This window comes from Austrofundulus limnaeus, unplaced genomic scaffold (assembly GCF_001266775.1).
Source record: "Austrofundulus limnaeus strain Quisiro unplaced genomic scaffold, Austrofundulus_limnaeus-1.0 Scaffold291, whole genome shotgun sequence".
In the NCBI taxonomy this organism is placed as follows: Eukaryota; Metazoa; Chordata; class Actinopteri; order Cyprinodontiformes; family Rivulidae; genus Austrofundulus; species Austrofundulus limnaeus.
This window is the reverse complement of record NW_013952693.1, coordinates 643,529-653,981: the sequence shown is the minus strand read 5'-3', so window position 1 is coordinate 653,981 and position 10,453 is coordinate 643,529. Positions and strand designations below refer to the sequence as shown.

General features: G+C 44.4%; 1 protein-coding gene and 1 long non-coding RNA gene across 2 annotated transcripts in view; one reads left to right on the top strand and one right to left on the bottom strand.

Moving 5' to 3' along the window:
* tenm2a (teneurin transmembrane protein 2a) overlaps positions 1-10,453 on the bottom strand; it is a 346,633-nt gene that overhangs the window by 17,081 nt on the left and 319,099 nt on the right. Inside the window, exons 17-27 of the mRNA XM_014021396.1 lie at positions 9,635-9,896; positions 9,075-9,342; positions 7,752-7,895; positions 6,405-6,654; positions 4,023-4,043; positions 3,677-3,906; positions 2,426-2,580; positions 2,096-2,197; positions 1,605-1,778; positions 739-1,376; positions 358-533 (exon numbers count right to left, since the gene is read on the bottom strand). Coding sequence (XP_013876850.1) covers positions 358-533; positions 739-1,376; positions 1,605-1,778; positions 2,096-2,197; positions 2,426-2,580; positions 3,677-3,906; positions 4,023-4,043; positions 6,405-6,654; positions 7,752-7,895; positions 9,075-9,342; positions 9,635-9,896 — 2,420 coding nt within the window. The remainder of the gene's footprint in view (positions 1-357; positions 534-738; positions 1,377-1,604; positions 1,779-2,095; positions 2,198-2,425; positions 2,581-3,676; positions 3,907-4,022; positions 4,044-6,404; positions 6,655-7,751; positions 7,896-9,074; positions 9,343-9,634; positions 9,897-10,453) is intronic.
* LOC106526724 (uncharacterized) lies at positions 6,606-7,759 on the top strand. The gene is made up of 2 exons (XR_001311297.1): positions 6,606-6,750; positions 7,420-7,759. It is a non-coding gene; the product is annotated as an uncharacterized LOC106526724 (long non-coding RNA).

Here is a 10,453-nt window from a genome sequence, read left to right as displayed (position 1 = left end):
GTGTGTGTGTGTGTGTGTGTGTGTGTGTGTGTCTGTGTGTGTGTGTGTGTGTGAAAAGAGAAGGCTTGAGGGATGAGGAGGATTCACTTGACGCGAGTTAATGAATTTCACTGTGATGACTTTCAAAAGCTGGATGACCCAGCTGGGATTAACAACCATATACTGGTAATTTTATTCCATGAGAGAGGGAGTGGGGGATAAAAAAAGAGCTGGATGTGGAAAATAATCTCCAGGAGAATGCAAATGTCTGAGTAAAAAAATTACAATTAGCAGCCGGTGAAGAAGAACTCCTGTTTTTTTCAATTTGCCCCCAACTGCTCCAGCTCAGCGTGCAACCACCTTTGTGCCAGTCTTTACCTTGCACCACCGTGTACGACGCTTCGACCGACGACAGGTTGGTGATGACGGTCACGTCGTCGTCTCTGCTCGAGCTCTCGATGTCGATGTTGATGGAGCGCTCGATCTCGCGGTGGAGGCTCGTCACCATGCCCGTTGGGTACGTCACGTTGGTCAGGCGACCCTCGCTGTCGTACCTGGGAGGGTGGAGAAATTGCATCAAAAGTTACCAGGCAGGGATTTGCTACCTTTGTACCTCAAACAACTGCTGGAAAGGAACTGAAGAGGAGGAACTGGTTGTAGTTGTAAAAGCTAACACAAGGGGGCAGTAGTACAACATGTAAAAAATAACTAAAAACATGACACTGTCTGTTTTTCAAGCAGTTTTGAATTTACACTTACTGATAAAATGTGGTCCACCCAGTCTCGTCAGCTTTGGTCGCCAGGAGGCCCGTGTTCCCGTTGTAGCCCATCAGAGCCACCTCCTGACCCATGGCAGACACGCTGCGCAGCCCCCCAGTTGGGTCCAGCCCAAGTGTCACCACCTGGTTCTCGGGCAGCAGCACCAGCCTGAGGAGGCCGGCCCCACCTCCCTGACCTAAGCTGTCTCTCCTCACTTTGACGGTGTTGTTGCAGTTGTCCACCAGCATGGCCAGCTCTCCGTCGGGGCCGTAGGTGAAGTTGTACAGAGGCTCCCCCGTCACTAAGCTGACCGTCTGGACGTGAAGCCCCTCCCCGTTGAAAACATACAGCTCCTGCTCTCTGGGCGACGCCACCTCGTACTGCGCCGACCCCGCGAACCCCACGCTCGAGAGGGCGGGGCCCGGCCGGTTCGCCCGCACCGCCCTGATGCGAATGTTGTTGAGGTCGGCGATGAAAAGCGCGCCGTCGGGGGACACGGACAGGGAGGTCGGGGAGTTCAAGCCGGCGTCGGGGGCGTAGCCGTCGTCCCCGTAGAAGCAGTTGCAGTTSACGTCGTTCTTGCAGTCGCAGTCGGACGCCGTGCCAGCCAGTAGCGAGATTTCGCCATTCGTGCTCACCTTAAAACAAAAGGGAAAACAAAACAACACAAAAGACGGTTATTAAAAAGAGGATGCATCGCCACAAGCAATATTTATTTCGAATCAACTATTGAAATCTGATGGAATATTTTAAAGAGCACAGCTAGAACAAATGAGCTGTCAGCTTTGGTGGCCAGAAATATCTTGAGGAAATCTAATTCCCTCTCAAAAACAACAAGAACCCTAACATATTCCCACAGCACGTACCTGTCTGACTCGATTAATCTTTTTCTCATCCGTCTCGGCAATGTAGAGGGTGCCGGTGTGGGACAGGGCGATGGCGGTGGCGCTCTCCAGGGCTGCGTGTATAGCCAGCTTACTGAGGCTGTAGTCGATGCCTGGGACCTGACAATGCATGGGCCGACCCGCTATAATGCTCACCTACAGGAAACGGCACAAGACACCGGGGATCAAACGAGACTAATGTGGCAAACAGAGATGTAGAAAAGTTAGCGATTTATTAATGAAAATCGCAACTAAAAACTTTCAATAATGAAGTTAGATAATAGAAAGTGGAATTTTCTTGGAGCTAATTAATGGGTGATTTTGTCACCAGTGCAAAACTTGCAGGAATTGAACTTCTTGTGCCTTTAAATTGGCTGGGAAGAGACTAATTGGAAGAAAATCTTGTCAGAACCCTACAGTGAGTGTCCACCCTTAGGGGGTTTGCTGTGGTGATCCAGCCTTGTGTTACAGACCTGGTGGTTCTCAGTGATGCGTAAGATGACATTGTTTTCCAGGACGTAGAGAGAGTTGTCCATGGGGTTCACTGCCAAGTCCGTGGGCCACTCAAGACGCACCTGTGAAACAAAAACAGGAAGGATACACGCGGTCGTAAAGATGCAGGTGGGGATGTTCGGATAAGCCTCTTCGTTTTTTTTTAAATGAAGAGCCTCTATATAAACTTCACCCTGACCCCCTTCTGCCTGGCTCGTTTCCCAACAGTCATCGCAAAAAGCTCAGCACTCCGAGGCGCCCACATCGTCATCTATCACGCCGTCACCTTTTTTTTTACCTTCTCGCCTTACCTGGCTGACGTCCATGCTGGTGTCACAGCTCAGCGGTCGGACGGCYGTCAGGTCGTTGGCGCCCAGCAAAGTGGAGATGATGCCATTCTGGTCCACCTTGCGGATCATGGTGGCATCCACGAAATACATCAGGCCATTTTTATCCACTGCTATACCTGTCGAGCGCAGAGACGAACAGCCTGAGCGACGACTCATAACTCAGACGCCGCGGGCAGMCCACGGACACTTTAAGTCAATTAAACTTCACTCTTTGCCGTCGCCGAAAATAAAAATAAAATAAACGGATGGCGGCTCCGGCAGCTGGATGGCTCAGCACCTCATTGAATGAGGGAGGGGGGGGCTCTGTGATGGAACGGCCGTTGAACTGTTGAGAAGTGTTCGTTTTTGGGAGGGATGAGTCATCGGGATGTGAAGCTGAGGGCAAYTGCAGTGTGCAAGCAGATTATCTAAAAAGGAAAGTGGCTTTTCATACACTTCCTCCTGACCTGCTTTTTCCCCCTTCCGTACATCTTTTTTTTTTCACGACCCGAATGTCCTCTAGCATTTGTTTCTACCATGCTCTATTGTTTACAGAGAGGGGAGGGGAGGTCTGCCTTGTTGGTCTAACAGGGAGCAGACATTCGGAGAAGCGTGAGTGCTCAAAAATAACTACTACTACATGCAGCAGAACACAAAACAACAGACTGAGCAGAAAAAGCAAAGGGCACCGACTAAATGAGGGAAATAGATAAAAAAGAAAAGAAAAAGGTGCAAAGTTGAGGTTTGCTGGCTGACTTTCTGTGCAACAGAAAAGATGGATTTATTTGTCTCAGCAACACACACACACACACACACACACACACACACACACACACACACACACACACTGCAAAGTACTGACATATGCAGTCCTACATTACACACACTCATGTCACCAGCAGGAAATGTTACAGCGTGACATCCTTGACAGTTTGGTGTCACGATGTTCTGAGATCCAGTGATCCATAAAAATAATTTCATTATAAGTTTAATATTAACCTGGTTTATAAAAGCTGCTTCTGTCTCTGTCCTGCTTTAGTTGAGTTGAGATACTACAGAGCTTAATGGAAATTTAAAGCACTGCAAATTTACACGTCTTCTGAAATCGAACGCAAAACCATAATTGCTTGTCAAAACRCTTTCCTAAAGAGTGGATATTGTGTTTGTTTTGTCTTTATTTGACAAGAAATTGGAATTAAGGCATAATAAAAAGATAACTGTAACAGGTCTTACCTTTGGGGCTCATAAGTGTCGCTTCAGTGGCTTTCCCTCCATCACCGCAGCGCTCGTCAAAGGGTAAGCACTGCTCCCCGGTTCCCGCCACCACCTCAGCGTTGTCCGACAACAGCCGGCCGCCCGTCAGCGAGCGGACTCGGTAAATTCGCCGGGAGTTGGTGTCCGAGATGAACAAAGCTCCAGATACTGGATCTACTGCTAGGAAGTACTTATGGGTTGGATTATTACTGAAACGACAAAAAAACAAAATGTCTTTAAAATGACTGAATAACGCACATTTTTAAATTTTTTCACAATTTGAGTATCTTCAGCAGCTTTTAATTTATGCACACAAGTAACTCACCTGTGCCTGAAATCTTTGTTCCTTGAAGAGAGGAAAAGTAGATAAAAGCACAACAAAACAAATGTTAATCCGCACAGCCTGCAGAGAGATACCTACAGAGAGCAAAACAAAGCTGTCTGTGGTGTGAACAACAAAATGTAAACATGTAAAAAAAACACTCTGGAGAAATTGTTTTCAAGTGGAGTTTTAAGTCCCACCATCCCCACTGTCTCCCCTCATTTCTTTTACATCTTTGTTTTTAGCCCATTTTCCACGCTGTTCATTTCCTTATCTCTTATTCTGTCAGTATCTCCACCAATCATGTACATCTATACATACAATATGTATGCATATATGAATGTGTGTATGTATGTGTACACATATAAATGTGTATATATTTTTATTTTTATTATTCTATTTTCGTTAAATAGGGGAATATATACGATTTTTTCTTCTTCTGCTTCCTTTCATTTTATGAGATTTGTGTTTCTTTTTTGTTGTATTGAAATTTTTGTTTTTAATCAAAATGAATGAACTATTAAACTAAACTAAACTAAACTAAACTAAACTAAGTTAGGTCCACAAGAACATTTAACACAAACCCTAAAATACAGAATAACAATTATTACAAGGGAATAAATGCTTAAAACTCTGCAACAATTCAGTTTTGCTTTCCCGCAGCAAACTGTAAACACAAAGAGATTTACATTTTGTGGAGCCAAAAAGTAAGAGTCAATTTTATTTGTATTAACATTTTTTATAAGGAGCAAATCTAAAATAAGAGTTACAAAAGTCTAAATGAGAAGAGATGAAAGAGTGAATAATCCTGTCCAGGTTCGATTTAATTAACAGAGGCCTGAATTTAGAGACATTTCTCAGTTGATAAAAACAGTTTGTAAGTAAATATCATGCCTGGCTGTCCAGAGCAGGGTCGGCTCTGGTCCAATGAGACACCAGGGTTTCTGAGACTGGACTGGGAAGAGGAGTYCAGAGAACYGAGGTGTTTTATTTAAATAAATACATAAATCATTAACGGTGGTCCGACACTAACTCCACTGTGTCACGCCCTCAGTGTGAGAAAGGACCCATCATTAGAAATGAATGTGTGAGACATTAGGTGTTGTTCTTTCCCACAGCCTCAGGTGCATTAAATGGACACACACATGCACAGACACACACACCTCCACTGGCAACGCTAACAGAAATCTGTCCCTGAAACAACCTTCCCCATGTGAGAACCACACCTGCTGGCTTGCTGACAAACATCGGTTTAATTATAATCTTTTTTTTCTTGCAGCTCAGGTGAACCTGGAGTCTTTTGAGGACTTGTTTCATTCTGTAGCAGCACAACAAGGATATTTTGTTACCCGGCCCCTGTGGACAMCGGAGACGAGGGGGGGCCTCAGGGACCTGACATGAAAGATGCTCTCCAGGAAATATTGAAGCTTGAACTTTCATTAAAAAANATTTGTGGTTCTTTTTTGTTGTATTGAAATTTTTGTTTTTAATCAAAATGAATAAACTATCAAACTATAAACTATAACAATCGAACCTCTGCCGGCCAAACTGACGTCTAATACGTTATGGTGGGGCATAATCGTTGGAGCATCCTTTACATATTCGTACATTAATCTTCTGTTTTTGTCATGATCTTCAGTTCATTATTTCTGCAGTAGCTTTGGAAAAACACATTAAAACGTCCAATTTGATTGGGAACAGTGTGATCTGACTTTTGGTAAGAGGACGTCACATGTCATGAAAAAAAAAACCTTAGTGAAAGTTTGCTAAAATTTTCCACACAGACAATGTTGATCTTGGGCTAAACAGGTGGGGGAAAAAACTAAGCTAACATAACTGAACAAATATCGTGATAATTGTTTTCTGTTTGTACACAATAAAAGTTCAGGTTTTGTGTTTTTTTAGGATGGCAGCCTGTTACCACAACACATCAGTGAGTAAAACCCTTACTTTTACTTTTAATAGTATTTCTGTATTTTTTATTTCACATTTAGTCAGTCATACACTTAGGACTTTTCAGTGTTATATGAGAACATGTAAAAACACTGTTTCTATGCAGGAAATACCACGTAGAGCTCAGCTATTGTTTGTTACCTGTGCTCAACCATAGCAATGAGATGTTTCATGTTTAGTCAAAGTTAAACATGAAAAGTTAATTACAACAGGCCCTTTGAGGGTCACCACAATGCTCATGTGGCCGTCTGTGAAAAATGAGTTTGACACCCTTGTAAAAATATTTACATTTTTTTATACTTAGATTATTAACAAAGTAAGTCCCAAATTATTATTGAATTATATAGAAATAAGTTGATGTAAATTGGAATTTTAGGCAGTAACCACACAAGCAGTCCTTATAAATAAATTCAAATCAGTTACGTGTTTTACCTTAACTCCAGGATGCCCGTTGTGTTCATGGAGGGGTAGACCCGGCGTACAAAGTTGAGGTCACCAACGTAAAGGCTTCCATCGATGCCCATCGCCAGTGCAACCGGCGCCAGCAGCTTGTTTCCGTCTGCAAGGCCGTTGCAGCTTGGGCATGAAATGCTGCGCCTGCGCCCATTTCCCATGATGCTCGTGATCACCGGAGGCTGCTCCGTCACGAAGACGTTCTCACCGCTGCCTTTGTGAAGGATGCCTGGAACAACAAACAAGTCTTTATTCTAGAGGAGCTTTTTGGAACAGTTTCCACACACCGACCAACATGAAGATCCTGGATTACTTCATGAAAAAGGTGCCACCCTAATTACCACCACTAACCCTAATCTTTGCATTATTTGCCTGCTGCATCCTAAATGCACAAAAGAACGTTACTGCAGATCCTTCCTCCCATCAGCTGTTACTCTATAACCATCAATGCTCCCAACAATCATGATAAGCATCCATGTTTGTGTTTGCACATCAAACAACTACCTCTCAAGCATTACATAAATAATAACCAGTGGCAATTGTACATCATTTTTCTGGTATTGGAACACTGACTTAATGACTGAGTTTGACCCAGTTTGCACACCCCCTCAGATCACGAGTCTGTCATGACTGTTTTTTTTCTTCTGGAATTACATATTTTTCTGCACAGTATCTTGCTTTTATTTTCATTTTGATCTTGATAGTTCATCTTGATAGTCCAGTACAGTAATTAATACTTATTTTTATTTTAATCCATGTTTATTTTTATTGTTACTATCTTTAATTATATTATTATTGCTACAGTTGATAATGTCACACAGCAATATACGGTTTCTGTAGATTGATGTATGTATCTGCTGCTGCTACTACACCTGAATTTCCCCATGCGGGACAATAAAGGCTGTTTCTATTCTATTCTATTCTATTCTATTCTATTCTATTCTATTCTATTCTATTCTATTCTATTCTATTCTATTCTATTCTATTCTACTAGTTGATGCTGATTGGCTGATGCACGGGTTCAGTTAACAAAGGAGTTGAACTCGGCGAGACAACACTTCCTGTAAAACAATCCTTGCTGACAGGTAAAGCAAGTGCCTGACAGCCTAATGTGAACCACAGGAAGCGCTGTGTGGTCTAAACGCCCTCCCTGCGAGCCCCCCCTTTGACAATGGCACATTAAGTGAGATACACAGTGCGGAAACCTGCAACACATGGGGAACTGGCTAAATATAAACTGGAGAGTAAAGCTGAGGAAAACCGTCTGCAAAGTCTATGCTCAATTGTGGGTTTAAAAAAAAATCAAGGTGTGTACATTAAACTTACCGCTGCGAGTGTTGAGTATGTGGTGTTTGTCGAGCGACCACCCGCCCAAACTGGTGGGATCCAATTCGTAGCCCTGCAGAATGGTCGTCCTCTTTTCCCAGAGGATTAGACTCGCACACGACTCGTATTCGTAACCCACCGACACTAAATGTGGAAATAGACAGAGCCAAAAAAAAAGACAACAATTAGCACTACATATTATTAAGAAATTGTTTTTAAAAAGCTATGAAAGAAACAAAAAAGATTATGGCAAACTTCATTAGATCAAACTGCTTCAAGTTCATTTCAGCAGCAAAACGTGTGATACACAAAAAAAGCTAGTTAGCACCTGTACCCCAACCTGCACTCACACCTAACTAACACGCTGTCATGCTGCTAAATCGATCAAAAACCTTGTTAATTGGAAAGATTGCCCCTGTAGGCTTAAAAAAACACAAAAAACCTGGAGGCCAGGCTGGCTGCTGCGGTGAAAAAGGCTGCTGGTGGAAACATTACGTCCAAATCAGGCACATGTGCTGGCAGAGTCTCTGCTCATTTGAATACAAGCTGTGCACGTATTTAAAAAAATTAATAAAATAACAAGCCTGAGATCGGATAAAAACAATTAGACTGTTTATAGAAGATGTGTACATTTGTGGGTTCTTGCGCTCAACGGAAATGTGCGCTAACACATCAACTCTCGCTTGATTCACAGCAAGAGTGCAACTTCCAGCACATTCTCCAGGTTCACCACCAACAACAGTAACGTCAGATACCAGTATTTGTACAATAGATTGAAAAAAAACCCCTATATGTTATCTTGAGTAAATGTTAAAAAAAAGATGGCGGTTACTCTGGGGAACACTAGGGATCTTTGAGTGAATGTAGTTTCCCAAACAGCATACCCCTCGTGACTTCAGTCCTTGCCGAAGCCCCAGATGACCGCTGAGTCTGAGGTTTGACAGCAGCGTTTGGCTGACAGCATCTGTGAGYGACTGTGACAGCAGAATGTAATAGCACCGAGGCTCCCGTGGACTCCTGCTTGCTGCTCCAGTAGTTAACTGCTAACTCACCCTGATGGTTAATAACCCTTCACCACAGTTACGGCTGGCTGACTGAACTAAATGCAGCTTCGATGTAAAAGAAGATTTWAAAAAAAGAAAAAAGGCACCATRCTGTGSCCATACCGCTGCACTCCAAGCCATATTTCTGGTGTATTATCTCTCCTTCAGGCTTCCTAATTAGCTTCACTCCCTCTGTCATAGCCGGTGCCCCCTTCATGTTAAATTGTTTAATGTATTCAGCGAGTGCCGGGGAGGGAAACTGTCGGAACGCCCCACTCACCAACAGCTTCCGAGAGGCCGTAGACCCTCTGCCCGTATGCGTCTGTCTTATCCCAGATGTAGGTGTAGGCCAGGTTTGGGGAGGCGTGGAACCACTTCTGGAAGAGGTGGCCCTCCACTGCCACCATCAGGTGGACCTTCAGCAGGCCCATGGGCACCACAGCGGGAGTCATGGTCACCTTGAGAAGGGAGCGGTAGCCCTGGGTCCGCGAACTTAGGTAGCACAGCTTTAGACTCGTGCCAGGCACCTCGATCTGCTCATGCAGCACCTGGAAGACAAAGAGAGCGGCAGAGAGGGATTAGGGGGATTAGAGAGAGTGGGAGTAATGGGGGTCGCGCTTCCAGTGATGGCTGAAGGACAAGGAAAAAAAAAAACAAGGGATGAAATAAAGAAATTGGAAAGAGGCAAGGAATGAGAGGGAAGCTATGGAAGCGGAGGGCAAGTGGGGGGTGGGGAAGAGGGGCTACAAAAGACGGGCGTACAGGAGAGAGAGAAGCAAGAGTGCAAAGGTACCGGGAGGAGGAGGATTAGCCGGCTGCCAGAGGTCAGCGGTACCGCACCTGTGTCTCCGGTATGATGGGTTTCTCCCCTGGCTTGGAGCTGAAGAAGGAGGAGAGAGGGGATGCAATCACAAGAGGGTCAGGCCTGACGAAGCCACTCAGGTCACAGCCTGGGATCGTGTTTTCTTCTGTCTTAAGCACCAGAGTGTCCATAGCATAAAACTGGCTCCAGGGCAGCCACACGGTGCGCTCCTGGCTCAGGAAGGGGGCACGCTCGAACCGCAGAGTCAGTGATGCGCCACCGTTAGCTATCAGGTCAAACCTGGAGAGGTTTGTGAAAACAGGATGGGAATGAGGTACAGATGGGGAGTGTGAGCTTAAACTGTGCCAGAGCTTCCTCTTCTTCCTGTATTATTTACTGCTTTAGGAACGAAGTAACAAACCACCTGCAACGAATGCTTCAACATTATGGTTAATGAAACTAAAAAAAAAACAAGTAGGAAAAAGGACATTAGTTTGTTCTGAAATATCAATACTTTAGGTTAGAACACACGGCTTCAGAACAGAAGGTTTATTAGAGTAAACAGCTGTGGGTTAATGATTAGCAGGTCACACACACGTTCAGCTTCAGAGAAACGGCCAGAGCTCTGGAAGTGTCCGGAGCTGCCCAGGTGCCGAGAGCATCTAACATTTGGGAGGAAACAGCACCCAGTGAGACAAAAAACAATGCCACACAGAGACAACGGACAGTGTGCATTCAAGTCACAAGTCCGTGAAACTAATAAACTGCCTCTGAAACACAAGGTCCGCAAAGTGTTACCAGAAGCTCAAAATGTTTCTGTAAGAAAAACGCTGCAGGGAGAAAAGAGAGAAAGGGGG